Raw genomic sequence first — 23773 nt, forward strand, 5'->3', positions numbered from 1 at the left:
TTGCATGGGAAAAGAGGACAAAAGCATGCAGGAAGTCACGCTGTGCGAAACAGCGGGGACTTTGGGGAGGGGGGTGAAGCTTGGAAGTGTCTGGAACAAAACCTTTCAGGCTGGTAGGGGGCAGGGAGATGGGGCAGGCGCTGCCCCGCCAGGGTGTGTCTCGTTCCCAGGCGCAGCAAGGCCCTTCCAGCTCTTGCCTAATGGCAAAAGCAGTTACACCGGTATAGCTCTTACTTACGAGGCTGGCATTTCTCCGCTGGAAGTTCGATCTTGTTCCAGATGAAGGGAAAGAAGCAGCATACTACAGAATACACCACTTCAAATAACTATGTGCAACTTTTCCATACGTTAGAAAAACATTCTTTAGGCAGATTTAGAAAACTTACATCTGTGTAACACTTCAGGCTCAGCTTTTGCTCTGACACCAATTCAAACAGGCCATTCAGCACACAGAGTACGTGGCAGCCACTGATCATTGCTCTGGTGCAGTCTTCGATCGGCTGCATCACTGTAGCTGAAGAGCTGAAGTGTCTTTAACATTCCTTAAGAGGCAGCCTCATGCATCAGGACCGGTCAGTCTGCTTATTTAACATCCGCAAAACAACTCACCTCTAAGAAAGATTAAGAGAAGCACCCTTAATGGGGTTCTGCAGCACTAGGGTTCAACCCCAATCAAGCCCTCATTTTGATTTTTAACAGGGGCCATTGAGGACACACAATCATGAGGTTTTTTTGCAGAAGATGGCAACTGTAAGATACACCTCGGAGAACTGTCATATACACTTATCTTTAGCTGTATGCAGTATAGGAATGTACTTCAGGATATGTGCACCATATCATTATGGATAAATAAGTCAGTAATTGTACAAAAGGCGACGTTACGCTAGTGGTTTCACCAACTGTGGTTTGAGTCACACTAAGCCATTTACATTTGGGTTCCACGCACACCTTCCTGGCTACAGGCCAGTGGCCTTTTCTGCATTACATGGCCTGATCCCCTCAAAGTTTTACACATTTCTGCCTCAGTGACAGCTCAGGTAAAAGAAAACACGCAAAAAGAAACACAAAACCCAATGGCCACAGCATACTGCTGCCTCAGGACACCCGCCTCTCACAAACTCTCCCCTCCCTCTGCAAGACTTCTACACATGCTCTTTAGCTCTTCAAACTAAGTACATGAAGTACAATCTCTCCTACTCAAGATTAAATGGAGTACTTCTCCAGATACACAGAATAGCAAGAAACCACAGCAGAATATTCCAGAGCAAGTTCTTATCTATCATGATGAACAGCTACAGAAAGGAGATACACAAGCCAGAGCTGGCATGAAAAACAATTTCTCTGCTTAGCTGCGAAATAAATCCATGAGCTTTCCAGTTACGTATAAGTGACCTCTGTGCAAAAATGCCACTCCAGAACACACTGGGACTGCGTTCCCTCAGACGCAGGACTCCTTTTTGCACAGAACAACATCCGGGACCCCACAGCCTGAGCTGTTAGAAAGGGCAGCGGGATCTTTTCATCTATACCAATAAAAAGCACATCAATTTGGGGGGGGGCTTTGCCTGAAGCAGACATGCAAGATTTGCCCCAACAGCTCTGACATACCTCATTTAAAACCAGGGTAAATACAAGACCTGGAAAGCAATACACCCGAATCTCTGCATTGTAAGGCTCAGAGAAAGCAAACCAGCACTTTTTCGTTGTGGCACTGCACCTGCCAGAAGCTCATCTCTCCCCATTATCAGAAAGCAACAAGCTATAGCTGTTAAGAGTTCTCTGTTCTTCATCAAAACAAAGAATTTCGTTAGGGTAGGCTGCAGACAGAGCAAGTCAAGAGTCACAACACAGAGCAGCAGGGAGCTCTAATTTTATTGTTGTTTTCAGAAGCAAGACAGACAACTCATTCCTAAATCACTTAAAATTTCTTGGAATGAAATTAAGAGACTGTATCGCTCTCTCTGGCGTGTGACCCCAGAAGTACAATTAGGTCAGCTCTTATACTTTTATTATAGTACTCGCAGTATTTATTGCTGGTGTTTAAAGACACCCCAGCTCCTGACGCTTGGCACATGCGTGAAAGTGTCAGCTTTGTCAGATAAATGCATTTCTGGCACTCTTGACCTGGTGTAGTGCTGCAACTGCCCAGCTTCACTTTCCAAAGCAATTCCTTTCAATGGCTCCATTTAAGATGAGTCATTCCCAAAACTTATTATCTAGGGCAGCAGAGACAAAAATCACTATTTTGAACATGAAAAAGCAGCTACTGCGATAGGGCTGAGCTCGCTCTCTCAAGCGCTATTAACCTACCTGCTCTCTGATCACAGCTGCCATCACCCGAGAGTCAAGTCCCTCCTGCCACGCTCCAATCCGCCGCTCCCGCCAGAACCCGGCATGCCCGAAGCCAGCCTGCCTTCCCTCCAGGAAGGTTCAGACTACCACACGCTTACTCAATTCTTGGCTCCCATCGAGCTTCTCTCCTCAGGTAAGAGCAGCTGGTTTGCGCTCCTCCCAGACAATTCCCAAGCGTACTTTTTTTTCCCGCCCCTTCCCATAGGGCCTAAAACTCGTTACAAGTGCAGAAAGTCAGGCTGAGTGTACAGGTTCTGCCACAGGAACATTGCAAGACTTCTTCCCCACGTCATCATCCAACAAACAGAAAATCCCCCAGCACTCCAGTAGCTGATTTACTGAGACCACCAGCTATCACACAAGTCATTAATACTCCTGTTACTGCAGGCAAGAAGATACCTTTACGGGAAAGAATGGAATTCTTTTGGCTCCTAAATTATGGATTTTCACAGATTCAAATGCAAGCATCCTACCGGCAATGCGCTAGCTAAAAAAAAAAAAAAAAAAAAACAAGCTTCTCAAGTTAGTATTTTAGTAACTAGAGCATCCATCCGTTCAACAAAAAGGAGCCTTACAGAAAACTGTTCTACAACAAAAGCAGCTAAACCTCAGAAAACCACTTTAGACTGGGGAGATCAATTTCTGAGAACGGTTATGAGAAATGGAAACATCTGAGCTTCTGCTTACGAACTTTTAACAACATTTGCTTACATAATTTCATTAACACTACCCAAGATATGTAAAGAACGAGGCATCAGCTGATTAAGTTAAGTCATAGTAAGCAGGGACATTAGAATTCTTACTGGGAAGTAACAGAATACAGTCTTCAAAGAAGAGCAAGAGGTTGCTAAGGAAAACTTTTTCAGTCCTACGTGATGAAAGACAGACAAGACAACTACAAAGAAACAAGCCAGTGATTTCTTTCTTCTTTAATATTTTAACTTTGAATAATAATAAAAAGAGAGAGCCATTTTTACTGTACATTCACATTTCTCCTCTCCCCAGTGATTTGTTTTTTCTTTCAGGAGGTTCAGAGCCCACTTGTCATCAGGTGGGAAGCCGATTTTCTTATACATACAAATTGGTGAACATCAGAAGGGACACCTCTCTGATTTTCAAAGTCTGTACCTCACAGTAGAAAAAGAAGTAGTTCTTGCAAGCCCCTGGGAAATGTTTTGAAGTCTAAGAAGAGATCAGTGAATCCACTGGTGCAACATAATCCATAGAGGAATTCTGACACTCCTAATGAGGGAGGGTGTTTTAGGGGAAAGACTTATCACATCAACTGTTTATTCCAAAACAATTATTTTAATCTTAACATTTTAATTATCTACTTTGAAATTCAGTGTTAACGAACCCAGATAGTAAACGATGATGTTTCAGCCAGGTTCTTTGTTTTGTCCCCCTTCTGCTCAGATACTTTAGCAAGTCTGAAACCTATGGCAGTTACTGATGTATTTATCTGAAACAGCATCAACCACGTTAAAGGTGATACTTTACGTTTTGCTCAACATTTCAATCTTGTACACTGAAAAGCCAGTAAAACTTTGTCCGAGTGTGCCTATCAACCAAGTATACGGGATAGTTCCTTCTCCTGGGAAATAATTGTTAAATACTTACTTCTCATCTTTACATTTTTAGTTTGAGATGATAGTGAGAAGAATCTTAAGCACTGAAATGTAATTTGTTCTTCAGTCTATGCAATTCCATGTTCTTAGATTCTCATCTCACTTCTGCTACACAAGATTAGAGCACTGTTTTTTGTTTTCTCTTTTTATTTTAAAAGAGTTTTTAATCAATTTGGAGACTTCAATTTGAAGTTCTACAACACCTTTAAGCATAAATAGCGTCTATTTAAAAAATACGATTCACTACCATCCACCTGCAGATTCTTGCGAAGACATCTACAGATTCTAGCAAAGGTCACTTGTGTTTCCAAGAATTATCACGCCTCTTTTCCTGAAAGAGATAGAAAATATTCTGTAACCAACTAATTATACCAAGGCTTGAAATTAAAAAACATTTCTTAAAAAAAAATAATTAATCAGTGAATCTTAATTTCTAGTGTTGTGAACCATTCCTATAAGAGTGATGCAGACTGCCTTAAATTATCATCGGTGCATTGCATTTCTATTTGCCAATCCCATTGTGTAACTGCTCTTGATTTTATGATCAGACACCTTCCTGTTCTAGTAGCTTCCAAAGGGAAAAACCCGTACACAACAGTTTTGGGAAAGATTCAGGCATAAGTCTATTGAAAGTTAAATCCATGCTGGGAAAACAGTACTAGAGGAGAGCTTTGGGCATTCCATTAATTGTCTGAGATTAACTGAGAAGTCTCCACTAACTGACTCAAAGCTTTCAAGAAAGCAGCTCATTTTTTCTTCTCTTCTCCTACCCTACCTTTCCTCTCCCCCACCCCCCCCTTAAAAATGGTTGCAAGGTAGAGAAGAGGGAACACATGTTACAGAGATGTTGCAGATTAGCAAGTTTGTTTTGGAGAAAGTAGGCTGTCTAGGATGCCTGAAACTTTCAAGGCATCTGAAACAATTTTGCAATATCAAGCTCTTTACAACTCGGCAGATGAAAGGGCAGTTGCTAACTTTGTATGTGCGCACCACCAAAGGGTAACTGTACAATATGAAAAGCAGATCGATACAATGCTGTACAACAGTCCTACAGAAAGCGCGGTACTGAGTCACCTGAAGTTGTTGCTGTGGCCTTACCTGTCACTGGGATGAAGTGGAGGACTGGGGAACGGTACCTCCCAGCACAATACTGTTTTTGTCAGTGAGGGTTTTAAGCACAGCTGTGGCTGGTGACTGTAGAATTTTACGCGAAAGCCTCATTCTACCATCAGTCGGATCACGTCCGAAGTATTTAACCTGTTAAGAAAACAAACTACTTTAAGGCTGACCAACTCAAAGAGCTGGAAATAGCATTTTCCTTAAAAGGCGGTGGGGTGGGTTTTTTTGGTTTGTTTCGTTTGCAGCTGGCCCCCCCTGATGCCCCCTAAATTTGACCCTAAAAAAGCCATCAACAACAGGCACCATTTGGCCTCTATTGCTCTGTCAAATTATTGTGGTGGCTACGTAGCAAGAGTATAACACTAAATAAACCTGATTTAACACAAGCAGGCCTTTAACTAGAACAGAAATGGAATATGATATGGCAAAAAATTCTCTTCATAAACAAAATAAAAAGTTCACTAACATTCTAAAATTTTAAAAGTTAAAAAAAAAAATTACCTGGATTTCTTGGCCAACTTCTAATCCCAGGGCACTAGGATGTTTAACCTAGAACACAGTGTTTTTCGGAAAAATTTATTTCAGTGTCACTAGTTCTGTAAGGTTAGTTATACAAGTGTTAGTTTATACTTGTTTAAGATTGTATTACCTTTCTTTGATCAAGTTGTGAATTATGAAGTAACACTGGCGTCATGTTTGGATACAATTTTACCATCACTCCAGAATCTCTGCAACAGAAAACAGCCTGGTTATTTCAAAATACATTGATAGAAGTCTGTGTGTATTTTACTCTGCATATTGACCTCAAAGCAAGCATTATTAAACTTTTTATACGCAAAATTTTACTCTTCCCTTTTTCAAAAAAGTCTTCTGTCAACCATAACATGTCCAGTCATTTTTCCTTAATTGAAAGTGGATGGAAATTACTTCCTCTAGCACAGTGTATTTCAGTAATGAGTACATCCAAAAAAGTGCACGTAATTTCAATCCAATGTTTGCCTTGCAAAAAGTAAAAAGCAAATTCCTGCCACCTCTCTCAGATGAAAAAAAGCCTTAAGTTTTACAATTTATAGAGACATTCTAATAACTAAACAAGCAGCAAAAAAACAGCCTTATTGAGAAAGAGAATAATATTATCAACAGAAAAATATCAGGAACGATGCAGGTGCCAGTGTCACTAGCAGAAGTTTGGCTTCCTTTAAGCTTCTATTCTTTTCCATTGTATTTACATATCAGGAATACAGCTATGTAAAACTAATTTCTACTTCGACTCCAGAGCACTTTTCATACCTTATTTCAGTTATCGTGGCTGTGTAAACTGCACCAAATTCCAAACTAACTTCCTGCTGTAGGGCGGAAAAAAGAAAAGAGTAAGACACAAAATTCACAAAATGCAAATTGTAAAAGCTAACAACAGAAGTCTGTCCTTACATCATCTTTGCAGATTTCGTGGATAAATTCTCTTGCTTCGTGCATAGCACTAGGTGTAGGGGCAAACACAGAATATGTCTCTTCATCCAGCTGACTCACAGTTACGCCTTGGAAATAGAATTTAATGAGAGGATTCAGGTGAACATTGTTTCAGCGAGCAGAAAAGTTACATTCAGGAAAGACTTGCATAGAGCAAACTGATTTTGCACGGGCTCATTAAGATCTCTGAGTCCTAATAATTTCAAATATTCTTCAGATTAGGCACTGGACAGCTTCCCATGCAACGGAATGGAAACCAAGTTATAGGTATGCTCGCCAAATACCTGCACAAACTCATGTTCCATATAAGAACACAAAATTATCATCATCATCCTTGTATGACCAGGAAAAAATTCTTGAAAGGATTTTGGTTTTATGAATGAATCTTAGCTTCCATTAATTTCCCAGATTTTCAATAAAACTATAGCTTTCATTAATAGCAGATGGAAATTCAAGTGTTTTAGAGGCAGAACACAGTAAGATCGCACGGTAAAATTCTGGCCAACAGACTGCATAGGCTTGCAACCAAAGAGAAGGGTGATTTTTTTTCCCCTCCTTTTCTCCAACCCAATCCCCTGAGAAGCCCTACTCAAGCTAGCCACAACATTAAGAGTTTCAAGTCCAAAACAGCCAAAGCAGAACATCTATTTGATACACTATAGACATCAGCCTTTTTTAATTTTCAGCTTTCTAGAAGTAGGGAACAAGTGAAAAGTTTTACTATATTAAGCAATAAAGGAAAGAATTGGCATTTATAAAGAAGTGCTCATAAAAGAAATCTGATTTATTTAATAATATCCCAGCAGAAACTCAGCTCTGCTACCACAGCTGACTATTGGCTGAACAATACCTTCATCACGTTGGAGAGATGGTAAGGGTGGGCTATGCCTAGTTTCACTGCTTTGAGTAATTTGAACAAAGGGTTTTAATAGTGTAACCTCTCAGAAATACTCAATGCTTTGCCAATTCCATTCGTTCACTTCCAAGGGCACCGTCAAGCTATAGGCCTAATTCTAAGTGACCTGTCAGTCTGCATTTATCTCAACATCAATTGCCCTATTTAGGAAACGGTAGTGAAAGAGGCATAAACTTTGAATTTGGCACTTATTCCAGGCAGGACAAACCACTGTGTAAACAAATAGAATCAAGTTATTCCAAGAAACGTAACAAGGTCAGGAAACTTCTCACACTACTCACTACCAGTTTAAGCCACAGTAAAGGTCACTCCTACGATGCGATAGTGAGCTGTATTTCTAACATATGCCAGCATGTTCACAGTGTATACGAGCTCTTCACAGAATCCTAGGAAAACAGTTGATGAGCGCTGTAGGAAAAAGAGCTCAACATCCCCTCTTAACCACAGCAAAAAAATCTTTTGGTTATAGGAAGAGAAGCTGCATAGATTTGATCAAGGCTTCAGCATACTCATGATCAGACTTGCTTGACTTCACATCTTCCATTCAGCACTATCTGCAATACCGTCCCTAGATGAACCTTTAATTGCCTCTGCTGTGAGCCCTGAAAAACACCATCTCACATGCACCAAAATTCTAGGAATTCCTGCTGCCAGGGAAACTGCAAGCACTTTTACAGAGAGAATCTACACAAGTAAGGGTAGCTGAAGCGAGCTTCCCCTAGCTCTTCAAAACACACGCGCTCTTATCAAGATGTAGTACAGACTCGCTTGGTACGGAGCATTGGAACAGCTGAACATAAGCCTGAGAACAACGGCAAATACTGTTTTGCAGCCTGCAGCATAAAGCACAAGTTTAGAAGTACTCTATTCTCTTAATAGTTCTTCACGTCTACTTATTAGGTTGTTGCTGCCGAAGCACAAATGCCAGTTCTATGGAGGTGGTCTACAGCACAAGTTGGGAAGCTGAAGTTTAGCTACTTAAAATAGGTATGGGCATAAAGATAGCATTAAGATCCAGCAACAGCTGTGCCAGTACTACCTGCGCTACCAAGATCTACTAATTAACTCCACACTAGTAATTTTCATATAGAGAGAAGCTAATAACACATTAGGATAATTTAATCACAGGAAGCAAGAATGTCTTACCAGTCTGTGCCTGAAGTTTTTTCAAATTATAGGCCCCAGGACCAACGAATCTTAACCTTTTTGATAATGGAACGTGGATAGTTTCTGAAAGAACATTTAAAAATACTTTGAAATACTAAATATAATAATCTTGAAAGCTATCACAAAAACTAAGTCACATTCATTTAGGTTTTAATATTCTACAGCTACTTGTGTAATTTGCTAAACATTGATGTAATTACATTTAAGAACTGAAATAAATGAAGACACAGAATACAAATACTCTGATGACTGTAAGCTACCTTAAGCCATACCAATGCTGACCTCTATATACATTCTGATCTTGTGAGTTTCACATAACTTCAGTTTAATTCTGTTTTCTGGCGTACAGTGAAATAGTACAGTGCTCCCCCCCGCCCCCGGCAGTAAAACCCTCCAAAAACCCAAAGAAAAAATAACCTCCAGGGGCAGATATATGTAATAATCATTCATTAACAAAAGCTGGCTTAAGCAGCAGCTTATTTTTAAAGAGTTAATTATAAAAGAGATGAAGTCATATCAACACACAGCTAACGTTACCTACAACTGGTCCACTTTCTTTTCTGTTAGATCTGGGTTTTGCCAACGTTTGGTTCATAATTTGTAAAATCTCCCTCTTTGCAGCTGTGGAGGTTGGTGGGGTGGGAAGGAGGAAGAAGAAAAAAATAAAGTTTTGTATAAGAATAAAATAGATTGATGCAGTTTTTGTTCTTAAGTAGATAAGCATCCGTTCACTGCCTCCTGCCTAACTTGAGAATTTATCATGGTAACTTAACACATTTCAAGCGGTGCACGTTCGTTGCAGTCTATCGTTCTGCTCTGTGGATACAAAAGCTGTGCCTTAAAGCACATTTATTGACTTTACGCAGCCTAGAACATGACATCCAGTTCTGTTTCAGTGTATTATTTAAATAAATCAGAATGCTGATATGAGCAACAGGGTGTGGCTTTGATTAGTTATGATACATTGGCCTGGAACTTCAGTTGAGCTGCTTGAAGTGATACACCATTGAACAGGAATTACTAGTTCTTACATTTTAATAAGGGCTTTCTTACTAAAAATCTTGCTTTTACAATCAAGTTGAAAATTTTCTCTTACAACTAGTTAAATCCTTATTAAAGCTTGTAGCTTCAGTTTTTCATGTAATGTTTTAGATGTACACGTCAGACAGAATACAGACAGCAGTAATTCTCAATAGTAAACGTAGCTGAATCTATGGTCAATGAGAAATAGTTTGCTGTTCTTTCTATAACGTTACCCTGATAGATTTAAAAAAAGTCATTGTAATAGGATATTTGTGCGTTAGTCCAAATCCATAGTGGTGTTATAGCAACACTTTACACATTTAACTAGCAACAGATGCCTGCTCGCTCTCCCAACTTTCCCCAGCAACCCAGAGTTTCAGTGCGCAAAGCTGCGCTCCAGCCTTTGCTACCTGGGTTATTCACAGGGGATCGAGCTGCTGGGTCCTAACCACCAACTCCCCGAGGTGATACGGACTTCTACTTAGGTTCCAAGAACTCACTGCTCAAGAGACATTTAAAGATTGGCCTGAAGTTACTTTAAAGTTAGCTTGGAGCTTATTTTTAACAAGCCTTTTTACTGATTTATTGCAGAGCGATGAGCAAACCTTTTTTTTCCCCAACACACCACATGTGGTTTGAATACAGTATGACAAAAACTTTATAGACTGACATGGTTTAGTAATAACTGTACTTGTATCAGTCAAATCCAAAATACCGCCTGCAAATGTTGCGTAATATATTCCTCTACCCTGATGTTGCTCTTTTGTATAAGGTTCCAGCCCCCCACCCCAGTTTGCTATGCCACTAACTTTATTGCACTTTTCAAAATAAGTGACCCCTTGTACTAACTGATGACCACTAGTATCACACCATTTGCAGGGAATAGTATTTTGTTCTATTTTTTAATAAAAGTAGCCACCAATAGTATCAATTTCACTGACACTATGTACTTTCATGTGAAACTTAATTGTGGTCAGAAGGGCCTGGCTTTTTTGAGATTGAATGCGCTCCGCTCACACAAAAAGCTACTTATTTTGTATGAAGTGCCTATATTGAAGCATAACAGACAACACCCAAACAAGACCGTTTTTTTGAAGATAGCAGCTTTTTTCCCCAATAAGAACAACAACAAAAATCTATTATTTAGTTTCCTAAAAGTTAGGGTTTAATGCAATTTATCACTTAGTATGATAAAATGGGTGCAAATACAAACATGGACCTACTTGTAGCTTGCTGAATAGCTTCCATTACAATTTTTATGGGTATTCCTGGCAGTTTAAGATCAACCTAATAGGAAGAGAGTTAAGTTACACCAATAGGTAAGGAAAGCTTGTTTTAGCCACGTTGCAGAGTTCCATTTTGGGAAGATTTAATGTTACGATACCTGCAAGGCAGTTATTCCTTTGCTAGTACCCGCCATCTTGAAATCCATATCACCATAGTAATCCTCAATTCCCTAACAGCATAGACAGAAAGAAAACAAGTTGGAGTGACTTCATCCCAGTGTCAAGCCTCCTTATACTAAAAGTACACTCTGTGTTTCAATAAGCCACAAAGTAGCTCTGCAGACTTAGAATTACTTCTGAGACTCGCGTGTTTTTCTTCAGCCATATTTTGCTGTTCATGATTAACACTGTTCCTTTCTCACCTTATAAATTAAGAGCTTTTGTAGACTAGTTTCTGAACAACAAATCCACAGCTGATTTTGCACTAGCAGTGGGTGCCACAGGAAGAAGCTGCAGCAGCACAACAATGTGCATTTTTCTCCCCCAGCAACTTTGCCAAGTGCTTATTCTCTATCCAATATATTGTGGTTTTCAGTAAATGAAAGCATTCAAGAATTATTAATCTCTTTCTCCCGAGAGAAAAGACAAAATTCATTGGAAAGAGAGACCTTGTGAGAGCTTAAAAGAAATAACTGAATAATTACAAAAAATGAAACATGACTTAACATTTCACAGAGATTTTCTGAAATAAGGGAGGAGTCCGGGAGTCAAAACAGAGAAGATAAAACCATTGAGTACTTCCAGTAGTGTATGTTCCAGAATTAACTGGGTAAAAGGCAGCCATAGAGGGTATTTTACACAATTTAGCAGCAATAAGGAGAACAGTGCTAGAAACACTCACCAGGATGTCTGTCAGCAAGCGATAGTCCTCAATATCTCCTTTTTCCAGGTTGGATTTGGTAACGAGACCTATTGCTACACCTGCCACTGCACTTGATACTGGAACTCCTAATAGCAGTAAATAAAAATGAATTTTTATAACCTCTGGTGTTTTTCAAATCCTGTAACACATTGTAATATGCAGTTTATCCTTTTAAGCGCCATATTTTTACCTGCATCCATTAATGCCAAACTCCCACCACACGCAGAAGCCATTGAAGAGGACCCTGCAGAGTTAGAATACGGGGTGGGGGTGGTGGGGGGAGGCGGGGAGAGAGAAGAGCATAAAACATTGGTCAGAAGTATCTGAAACAAAACTTGCTAGTGATATTCTTCAATGCCAGTTTGACAAATTAACTTGCTGCTAGCTAGAAAATACTGTGCAGCAACACACACGCTACAATAAATAATTGCAATTAGAAGTTTTCTGTATCAGAAGTATTTTTTAACAATAGATGGGTAATATAGCTTGAATCTTTCACGACACCAATACCAAAAAGGCTCACCAAGCATCGCTATTAATGTTAAATATTCTCGACAAGGAATCTGTGGGTTTCGCAGGCAGCTGCAAACGGGGCTCCTTCCCTTTCTCCACTATCCCCTCCTCCCACCCACCTGACCTCACTACAGGGCTAGGAAATAGGAGGGGACATCAGGGAGCTTCTTGCCACCCAGGAGAACCTGTAGAGAGGTGAAACGGATAGCTCACTCCCAGCCTGGGGAGATGGGAAAGAACAAATACAGCCAGCCAGGAGATGTTACCTCTACGCCAGGGAGGGTACCAGCTGTGATTAGACACTGAAGAATGGGTCTCAATACATGCCAATTTATTTTCCCTCACTCTGTAGCATAAAAATGCCCCCAAGTACCATTTTATTAAACTTAGAATTTATGTTTACATCTCACACTAATGTTGTGCTCTTACACAAACTGAAAGAAAGGTCCATTGCTCATGACCATATGCATCTATTTTAAGTACTTCAGGTAATAGAGCTATCAAAATTAAGAAGGTTAAAAATGAAATCTATTACCTAAAATGCCTACAACTCAAGTTTGTCAAACTCGAGCTTTTTTTTAAGAACCAAATTTAGTCTCTAAAATTAAAGTTAAAATTAAGAAAATCATAATACCGTTTGACTCTAAGACTTCAGAAGTAACTCGTATTGTGAATGGGAAATCCTGGGGAATAATTGGTTTCAAAGCTCTTTCTGCCAGTGCACCTGTTTAAAAAAAAACCCAACACAAAACATCAAGGAATGCATAAATACAAAGAATCAGATGAAACACTAAAACTTACAACATGGGACTTCTCTACTCTGAACTTACCATGTCCAAGTTCTCTTCTGTTCATACCAGTAACTTTGCCAATCTCATTGGTTGCATAAGGAGGAAACTAGGAAGTAAAAAATGTGTATATAGAAAATTAATACTTTTTCTCCATTTTAAAACATACACTTAGAAGAGAACTCTTTGAAGTTTTGGTGTATCTCAAGGTAAAAACAAATTATAAAAAAACCCCAAAATAATAAAATCAAACCACCACATGACTTTTATCAGTCACTTAGCTTGCAAACCACGACCAGTTTAAGTAGTGTAAATGCTTCACTTCCACAGAACAAGAGAATAAAGCAGTTGCAAGGTAGTTGAAAACCAACACAACAAGCTCAGTCCAATTAAACTTGTCAAACAACATCTCAGAAATCTTGTTCCTGTCATACAGATAATGGAACAAGATATGCCCGTTGCCTGTATGAAATAGTTTGGGCAAGTTCCAAAGGCTGAGAGAGATCTGAGATGTAAAAGCACTTATTTACTATTGGTGTAGTATGTCAGCTGAACATATTAATAGAGTTTACTAAAAATAATACAGCAGGTTAATCCTGCTTTCAGTAATAACACATTCTTAAGGAGCTAACATAATGTTAAGATATTAAAAAGGCTATATGAAATGGCAATTTACAAATTATAGAGTGCTTTCTAGGAAACCAGCACTATTGTTCATAAATGGCAGTATAAATTCACATATGAATTAGAAATTTTAGCAAGTTTAGTGACCAATTTCATCATTAAAAGCAAGACATTAAGCCCTTCTGTGAATCATGCAGAAAGCTGTGACACAGTAAAACTCTCACCTCATAATGCAGCATGAAGTTTTTATCTTTTATTCCACTATTAATTAAAAACAAGACCATGTCAAAAAAGAGCAACCAAACACGTCTTACATACAATAGGTAATACATAAGATTATATTCAGTTACACTTACAAATAAACCTAGCACAACCAACATATCAGTAGATTTGCTGACCACCCACATTTTTCGTAAGGTTTTTAGGTAATAAACACATTCAAAAGCATAGCCTACAAAGAAAAAAACCTCATATGTTAATCATCATTAACACAGTTTCCCTAGATGTTTAGAATAGAATAGGCCCTATCAGTTCCTTATGCTGGTTTCACTGTGTCTGAAGGAAAAAAAATACAATAAAAAAAAAAATCAAACTTCAAGAACACCAGCATCTTACTGTACGCATTGCAGTAAGGACTCAGAAATGTAAGCACTCAGAAGGAAAATGGAAAATCTCTGCGACCACCAAATAGCTCTTGATTAAATAAAAAAAAACTGCACTCAAAGAGTACCACAAGACTTGACTTTTGGCAATAAATACAAAAAAATCTAACCTATAAAGAAAGTTGCTTCAAGTCAAGACTTGCCTGTAGTTTCACATACAGGCAATCTCTCATTCATGAAGCAACCTAATGACTGCTAATTAAAACCCATTATTGAACATAAACTGATTTCCAAGAATACCAAAATTACAGAATACGGACAAGCACCTCTAGGCCAAAAAATGTAACTAAAGCAAAGCTGACACTAAGACGTGAAAGCCCCCACACTCGTGGGATGAGATCACCGAACTGCAGCTTCAAAGGGAAGGAGTTTCCTCTCCCCACCAAGTCAGCCCTCAGCAATAAAAAGTTAACAGCACAAGGGTTCGCTTGCTATGTCTTCCGTCAAATTTTCCTTACTCCATTTAAAAAAAAACACCACAATCACTTTCACCCTCTGAACATTTTTGAGGCAAAATGAGAATATTTAGATAGGCTGATTCAGTTGGGACACACACACACCCCCACCCCACCGTTATCTGCTTTTATTTATTTATTTTTCCCCATTTAAACTAAACTTGAGAAACAGAACAGCACTTCATGGGCTACGTGCATCCAACCTATTGAGCAAAACTTCAAAACTTGTGAGAAATAGATTAAATGAGTAGAATACATATCAAGCTCCAAGTGCGATGATGAATACTTGGAACAAAGAGAATCAACTTTCAATTGTTTTTTTAATGACTTGATAAACGGACACAGTTTTACCAATTCAAGGGTAACTCGCCGTTTTCTTTCTCTCCCAATCAGATTGGATGTTACTTGTAATACTCTGAAATTTCACATGCCTGTCTATAGAATTAATGTCATCTTAAAAAACAACTGCCAAGATCTCTTGAAGACAGGCCACTTCAAAGTCTGATTTTACACATTTTTCAGTCCTAATGAATACATATATATGTTGAAGTTCAAGGAACTTTTATCAAATGTGCTTAAATGCTCCCCCTCTTTTGTTGCCACTGACAAAACACCAAAAGATATACATACCTTACTGCTGTTGAGATAAGATCTGATTTTACACTTGATTCTATAGAGTCAAATGTAACTGTACAGAGAACCTAGAATAAGACGACAGAGGGTAAATAAACTGCTCTTAAACACTTCCATGTTTCCCAACTTCTACTGCTTATGGAGAATCAAAAAGAATGATTTCAGCAACAAATACGATGCCATCACCTACCACTTCTGATAACTTTTTTTTCCTTCATTGCACAAACTTATTCATAATCTGCAAAGATTATACAATCTTACAAGCAATCCAATTTAAAAATATTAATTGAATGCTTCTTAACCTGGTAGGCGCCTAGAACACTTTGTTTACTGAAAACTGACTAAAACATCTGCCTGATGCAGACCCAGGGTTGTGCAAAAGAGCAAGCGTGTTACTCACGTGGACTTGCAGCACGTGTTATTTTTAGTGGGACAAGAGGGGACAACACTGAGGAGTAAATCACTGTTTGCAACTACCCATGTACCCCGTAATAAGTCAACTCAACGGCTGACACTCTTCTAGGAAAACGAGCTATACAAATATAGGAGGCCAAGTCTTGTGTACAATCCCAATTCAATCCACCCAACATCTGACGTTTTTGGCAAAGAGGAGGAAAAAGTAGTCGTTAACGTGACTTTTTTTTTTTGGTACAGTTTCCCTATTTAGTCCAGGTTACATATGAAGTTCCTTTTAAGAGATTTCTCATGACATACACAATTTAGCACTGCCCTACATACCAATGACCCATTAATCAAGCCATCCATTTTTCTGAAAATGAACAGGATTATATTTGACAAGAAAACCTTTTGTTTCAACGAATATCTTTAACATAAATGTCCACATAGAGGGATGAAAAACATATGGCAATTTTATTTTAAGCCATCCTGAATTGGAAAGCTTTCTCTTCTCAAACCACCTCCCCGCAAGACAAAAACCCGACCAAAAATGCCCCAAATCTGCCCAGCTGAACTGACCACGGAGAATCCTCACAGCATCTACCTTTGGTTACTAGACATTCTTCAGAAAGTCTGAGGACACAGTAATGCTTACCAGACTCCTTCTGGGCACATACGCTTAGAACGTTATTCTAACATCTGTACTGTTCATGTAGCAAACGGCCAAGCTTTGTTTACTGTCTTAATGGTCTCAGATGTATTTTAATTAAATCTAAGCTGGTTTCTAGTTATTACTATTTGAACGCGAAGAAAAAGGAAACTTTTCATTTAAATGAAAGATATAAATCTTTCAGCTTTTGAGAAATTTATAATTTCTGACGTTTAAAGATACTACCTGTGTTTGACCTCTCTGAAACAAGGCAGATCCATGAAGCATTTTGAACATGTTCACTTCACATTTAATGTCTCGGAGGGAAGTCAAATCTCTCCCGTCACACCTAGAGTTAAAAGCAGAAATTATGAGACAAAAAGTTGACAGAAATATTATTTACTAGGAGTTTGATATACTTACCTTCTATATTCATTGAGGACAAGACTTCTAAAAATGTCCTTTGAAACCACATTGAAAGATTCCATGATTTCATAAGGCTCGGCCTCCGGAAACTTTTCTGGGTATAAAAAAAGAAATTCCATCTGAAGTTGGAAAATGAATTTTATAGAATTTTCACAAAAATAGCCTGGCCAACAAAGAGCACACTGTAACTTTAAGTAGGGCTATCTCCACTTAAGCGTTCTCTAAATATTAAGAAAGCAGAAAATAATACCTTTCAGCTGTTCTTCTGTTTCAAGCCTTATTTTGTTAATTGCTTCATCTCTAGAAACCTAGAACACAGGATTTGCAATCAGTTAACTCTACAGGGCAGAATAACAAAAGAGGTGTGGGTTGTTGGGTTTTTGTTTGCTTTAAAATTCTTTAAAACTCAAGGGATAAGGGATAGGATTGTGACACAAATTCAAGGATCAGTAACGTGCTGCGAGCAAACGTTCTGGTAGATAACAATTTACAAGAACAATTTATTATTACTATTGCAAATGTATGCAGAGGAGAAGAGTATTAACATTAGCGCAAAGAACTAAATCTTACCACAGGTTCATTATGATATTAATTCAAAAATAATTATATCCCGTTTGAATTGATTACTTACTTTATCATGGCTAGAATCTGTGAACACCGCATAGATCTTGTTAAAAGCAAGTCTTTCGGAAGAAAAGAAAGAGTTTTTGAAAACACAGCTTAAAAAACACTTATATAATTAGTTTATCTTGAGGACTAAACATTTGTTTTCTTCAGCAGTATGAAAGCACCAGCCTGACTTTTATAAACACTACGAGCTCCAGCCGTCCTTCCTGCCTGCTCTCCTGCCACCTCTCTGGAATCAGTTATCACTTCCACAGCAAAGCTCAAACAAGCCCACATGTTCCCGACTCCTCTTGTCACCATTCCTCAAGAGCGGCACAGTAACTCGCAACGCTTCCACTGGCCTTTTGGGATATTTGTTTTGCCATATCCTTCTTACTAAGGTATAAAACAAGAAAACTGAAGGCCATGTTCCTAAGTTTCTGGGGAAAACACAGCAAGTAATTCTGAACATTCAAAACATGCTATTTAGTTAAAGAAAAACCCCAGATCATCTCATCAGATTACATCATCGTTAAATAAGCATTTTGAGTCACTTAACAGAATTTAGATCAAAATTATTTGTTCTGAACTTACTTCTTTGCACATTCCACAATCTCTTCGGGAGCAACGAATAGCTTCTGAACAGTTCTCTTGACGACACCTCGTTCTTTCACTAGTTGCTGAATTCCCTGAATTATTTGCTGCGTATGCTTCACCCCTACTTTGATGGCATGACAGAAGTCTTGTTGCAATATATTCTCAGCAGTCGCTTCCAACATAACTATTAATGAAAAGTTAAAAATAAAGGAAATTACTATGTTATTGTTCAATAGCAATCTAACTCAACTGAGGAAATACAGATTAATGTTAAACTGTGTAAATATAATGGAATTTACTTCACCTAACCAAGGGTTATCTAACCTATCACTGTTTATTCCTACTGTGGGTAAAATTACAAATTTCAAAGACTAGGAAGACACCTGCAAAGAGGCATCTACTTCATTTTCAAACACCCAACAGATATTAATAATTAACCTACTTACCAACTTGATTTTGAGGAGCTCCAGCAACAACTAAATTTAAAGCACTAGAAGACATCTGTTTTCGAGTTGGATTGATAATAGTTTCTCCATCAACCAGTCCTACCCTTACTGCACCTACAAAGAAACTCCAAAAGATTATTATTGTTATAATAAGAAGTTCTTTAAGGCATCATTTTACTTTGAAAATTATACATCTAAAACCAAAAATTAAAGCTATGGATTTGTTTTAAAATATTAGCATGTTTGCTATATATTAGGAACAAATCTGTGAGGCAAAGTTATCTATTCTTGAATTTCTTTTGGTTAGTATTACTGGGTAGAGCACATAATGCCAAGTAGTATTATACATAAAGCTGCAAGTCCATTGGGTTTTCTTCAGTCATTTGAGCACATGTTTTCTAGAAAAAAGGCAGGTAAAAGGAAAACACAGCCAAATATTTGTTCTTGGCTAGATCATTTCTCTTTCCATAAAATATTCACAATGATATAAAGCTCTTCTTGAGTTCCTGGAGAAAAAGTATTCTTATCCATCTATTTTCTAAGCAATGCTTTTCAAGACTAATTTTCTCTAAATAAAAAATTAAGGTTTTGGTCTCTATACTATACTATTTCTGGATTTTAAACCCTTACAGAAATATATTTAGTCCAGGAAAAATAATGCTTTGAAATGCAATAATCCTATCCATTGTAATATTATTTTCAATACCTGAAACAAGAGATAGTGGACTTTAAATTCAGATTCTTGTTAAAAAAAAAGAAAACATGAACTGTGGTCTAAATCTTCCATTATGTTCAAATCACCGATCGTTTCAAAATATTTACTTACCAATAGGCCCGTTCCATGGGATATCAGACAACGCAAGTGCTGCAGAAGCTAGAACAGAGATAAAAACATGTATTAGAAAAACTGGATCATATCAAATCACACACAAGCTGTATTTTTTTATTAGTGCTCTTACCTCCATTAATTGCTAGAATATCAGGATCATTGACACCATCTACTGCTAAAAGATTACAAAGGATCTGGCATAAGATAAAAGATAATGAATAATTTTGACCTATACGTTTTTATTTGCTGTCAACACAAAGCTAAGGACAATAAAACAAAACATTACACGTATTTACACAAGCCTATACTGCAAATTAAAATTTGTTCAGGTATTTAAACTAGAAAGCTCACTAATGTATAATATTGTATCATATCACATAACATATGCTATTAGTCTGTCTTTCTTCTGTTGTACAGAGGATATTTGAATTTTGTTCCTGTATCTCTACAACAAAATGTGGAAACTAGCACGTAATCAAAATAATTTAATACAAGGAGATGACAAACTAAAGAGCAGTGTTACACTATTAGACTGTTTTTCAAAGAGTAGACCCATCCTGGTTGCTCATGAAAACTGCTTTTCTTCAAACAGTGTCTATATCACGTGAAGTTTTCATTGGATGGACTCATATTTTCCACTGTGAAGGAAGCTATAGTCAAGGACAGCAAGCGTGACCTACCTGCGTATCATAAAAGTAGCCCAGTGGAAAGAGTGGTCTGATTGACCGATCTGCAAAAGAAATATTCAAAGTCTAAGAAGTATTTGGTTTTCAGTAGCCAGCATTCAGTTTGGCTTGTAATAACCCCACAAAAACCTGACAAAATGGTTTAAATGAAAGACTCAAAAAAGAGAAGAAAAGGCTGAGAACCCAGAAGGAAATTCAGCATGAAATGTAATCAACTCTGAAATGTCAATAGGACTCAGCAAAATAAGAGGTATTTGGGTGAGCATACCCACCGTCAGGTAACACAAGGTAAAAACATTAAAAAGCCTTCTACGCTTTAGTCTACAAATACTCTATTAAATAGCACTTCACTAGAAGTATTTTCAATGAAGGGACGTAGTCTTCAAACAAAGAAAAACAACCAAAGCAGTTATGTTCAAAATGTTTCATTATTTCCATAATGCATAGTTTTCCTGTTAATTTTACTTTTTTGTTTCAGTTTGAAGTGTATAGAACTGTGTAACAGCCTAGGCCTTATAGGCTGCTCCCTCTCCTGATTCTTCTCATTGCTGTCTCAAGATGCTGGTGTATTTGACATTAAGTTTTACATAAATGTTGAATTTCAAGGTATTATCTTATTCACGAATGCAGACAGCCATGATGGAGATGACTCTTCCAGCAGAATCAAGAGAGAGAGAATGAGTATATACCAATCAGTAAGTCTGCCTCTTTGAATTCCGGAGTTTAGCTTGGTTGTCTCTTCCACCTCTCCAGAGAGATGTGTGACTGCAGGGGTAACATCTCCACAGTAAGGATCTTAGATACAGCAACATCAACAAAGCTGACAAGATTTTACAAGATCCAGGCTTATGTATAAAGGAACATACACACAGCCGCAGCTGATATACTATTTTAAAAATCAGTACTGATAAACAAGAAACTACAAGTTTATTTTCTTCTGACATTACTGCAGAAACAATCAACTCTACAAACAGCAGCTAGAAATTACTGTCGTTTCAAACTGTCATGAGGATATTAAATATTTAAAATACATTGTAAATAAAATCTTTCAGCCTACCTATTACTCGGCTTGTAAGAATTTCTCTATCAGTGGAACCAAGTTCTCTTCTTAGATAGTTTGTAGGAATTCTTCCTGCTGCAGCAGCTTTCTGACGATAGTCAACCTTTTAAAAACAAAACGGGGATTCCTAACGACAACAGCTTACTGGTTTCAGCGCCACAGACTCAATTCAGGTCGGAAGGGGCACCTCAGAAGGTCTATAGTCCAATTTCCCACTCAGAGCAAGGTCAACTCTGAATTCAGATTACGTTACTTAAGGCTCTGTCCTGGTGCCACACGCACCCTCCCATCCTATATCCTATACGGACTGCCCAGCCAGCCAGGCCCCAGCCTGAACCACTGCAGGGCACTAGTGCACTCTTAAATTCAGGACTCTGTGTAGTCCTCAGATTTTCATGAGGTTCCTGTCGACCCATTCCTCCAGTCCCTAGACCTTCCCCTCCAGATGTCAGCCCTGCTTCCGAGCACATCCTCTGCACCCCCCGTTTGGCATCATCTGCAAACTTAATGAGCAGGAATTCCAGGTCACGAATACAAGTATGAAACAGGCTGTTACCCAGAACAGACCCTCGAGGAACTCACCGTTACTCAGCCTCAAGTTAGAATATGAATCCTTAAAACCCTTAATAACCACAACACTTCAAGCCTCATGATCCAACTAGTTTTCCACACATCTAAAATATAATTTCTGAATGTGGATGTTGTGGCAAAGTTCAACCCTGAGCATCCTGAACTCCAGTATTTAATGATTACTACTGTGCTAATGCTACCACTGATGATCACAAAACTAATTTTGTCCTTAGTACTTACCACTAATGGCATGAACTGAGATGCAGAAGGCTTAGTTTTACTGACTGCTGTGACCATTACCGCTGTATCACCTAGCTGAATTAAGAAAAAAAACAAAGACAATTGAAATTACCCGCAACCAAAATACTGGCTGAAGTCCTAAACTGATTCACAAACTAAAACTCCAGAATATTCTTTGCAGAAAACAACCACATGAATCCATGCTTTGCACCATTATTTTTGCTTGTCAAACAATTTATTTTCCTACAAAACAGACGGCTGTACTTTCATTGGGGATTAAATTGCCACTTGAGGCTCTATATCCTTTTAATAGAGTGATATCCTAATAATGATTGTTCAGATCCAGAAATTTTGAAGTTGCACAAGTTTTGATCGTTTGGGGTTTTTTTTACCTGAACAACAGCAGATCCATCAGCAAACCTAGCAAGTTTTCCAGATGACAATTCCATCTTTCTATTGGAAAGAAAGAACCTGTTACTCACGGCAAATTCAAATAAATTTTCCAGCAGCCTCTGCATTCACTTACAGCACTGACTGCACAGCATATAGGCGACACTTCATATTAGACACAAAAATCCTTATTAGCTGTACAAATTGGAACTGTTTGACCAAAAGCAACCAGATCTCCTTAACTGTGACGTGCTTTTGCCTCAAATAGCCCGCATCTTTCCCTCTGAAGCAAAGACCTGCAGCCACATCAGGCTGTCACCTCAATTTATACACATGGCTCAGAGGCAGAACGCTTTGTGCGCACTGAGAGATGAATCCCCCGCCTGCTCACGCTGGGTTTTAGCGTTGCCACTGGAAAAGGCCAGCAGACGCCTGCTATACCCTCGTGAGAGAGGGGGAGGCGCCTGCCGGCCTCCCGAACCCCCTTTTCGCACCACAGCCACAGCACGTTCCCTCTCCCGTCCAGGCAGAAGGAGATGCCCCTGGGGTACGCCTCGCAGGAGCGCCACCCGCCATTTCCCCTCGCGTTTGTTTAGCCCACCCGCCCCCGGACATCTCTCTCCACTGACCCGGCGGCCCGGGGACCCCCTGCCCACGGCCGGCGGGGCGCCCCCCGGGCCTCGCCCCCGAGGGCCCCTCACCTGCCCCCAACCTCCACCGTCACCGCCCGGCCGGGCGCGGTCACCGCGGCAGCTCGGCGAACGGGCGCCAGCCGCAGGCCGCAGCCGCCCGACGGCACCAGCAACCGCCGCCGCCGCCATGGCGCCGCAGCCCAACCGCCCAGCGCGGCGCGGCCGCAGCTCCCGGCAGCGGCCATGGCGCCGGTAGGCAGGAAGGGGGCAACCCCTACAGGCAGTCGCCACCGCATTGGCTGCCGCATGCGGCGGGGGGCGGGACGTGGCGCAGTAAGCTGGAAGCGGATTGGCTCTCGCGCCGGCAGTGCAGTTTCGATTCCCCGGCGCGAGCCCGTCCCTGCGCCCCCTGGCGGAGCCCCGCCGGCTACGGCAGCCGCGGAGGGTCAGGCGGCGCGGAGCGCGCGATGGCGGTGGCCGCGCGGCCCTGCCGAGAAGCCTGAGGTAAAAAGAGGCAGAAAAAGCCCCGCGGCGGTCCCTGGATACGAGGCGGCTTTGGAGCCGGCTCAGACTAAATATTGGGGGGCCACCAGCCCAAAGGGGGCCCAGACTGAGGGAGAGGACACCAGCACGGGGCCACCGCTGCTCTCCCGCCATTCTGAGGCCTCGTCTGGCCGCCCCCGGGCTCAGCAGCCGCAGGGCCTGGTGTGGGCAATTTAATACGTATTACACAGTCCGCCAAAAATTC

The 23773-nt window shown here is 39.7% G+C and overlaps 1 protein-coding gene across 1 annotated transcript; it reads right to left on the reverse strand.

Annotated features, from left to right (window-relative positions):
- Nucleotides 1-3266: 3266 nt before the first annotated feature.
- PNPT1 (polyribonucleotide nucleotidyltransferase 1) lies at nt 3267-23308 on the reverse strand. Its single transcript, XM_063331167.1, has 29 exons — nt 23095-23308; nt 22396-22456; nt 22004-22078; nt 21191-21296; nt 20128-20177; nt 19578-19641; nt 19445-19492; nt 18619-18732; nt 18170-18356; nt 17601-17652; nt 17220-17277; nt 16967-17063; nt 16790-16892; nt 15496-15566; nt 13973-14009; nt 13167-13233; nt 12971-13060; nt 12014-12067; nt 11803-11909; nt 11060-11131; nt 10899-10962; nt 9190-9273; nt 8632-8715; nt 6531-6637; nt 6390-6445; nt 5749-5827; nt 5601-5648; nt 5079-5237; nt 3267-4311 (listed from the first exon to the last, which is right to left on the reverse strand). Exons 1-28 carry the CDS (start codon nt 23268-23270, stop codon nt 5082-5084), a joined length of 2367 nt encoding a protein of 788 aa, XP_063187237.1. The 5' UTR covers nt 23271-23308; the 3' UTR covers nt 3267-4311; nt 5079-5081.
- Between the last annotated feature and the right edge of the window lie 465 nt (nt 23309-23773).

The sequence above is a fragment of the Chroicocephalus ridibundus genome, chromosome 3, assembly GCF_963924245.1.
Source record: "Chroicocephalus ridibundus chromosome 3, bChrRid1.1, whole genome shotgun sequence".
NCBI classification, from domain to species: domain Eukaryota; kingdom Metazoa; phylum Chordata; class Aves; order Charadriiformes; family Laridae; genus Chroicocephalus; species Chroicocephalus ridibundus.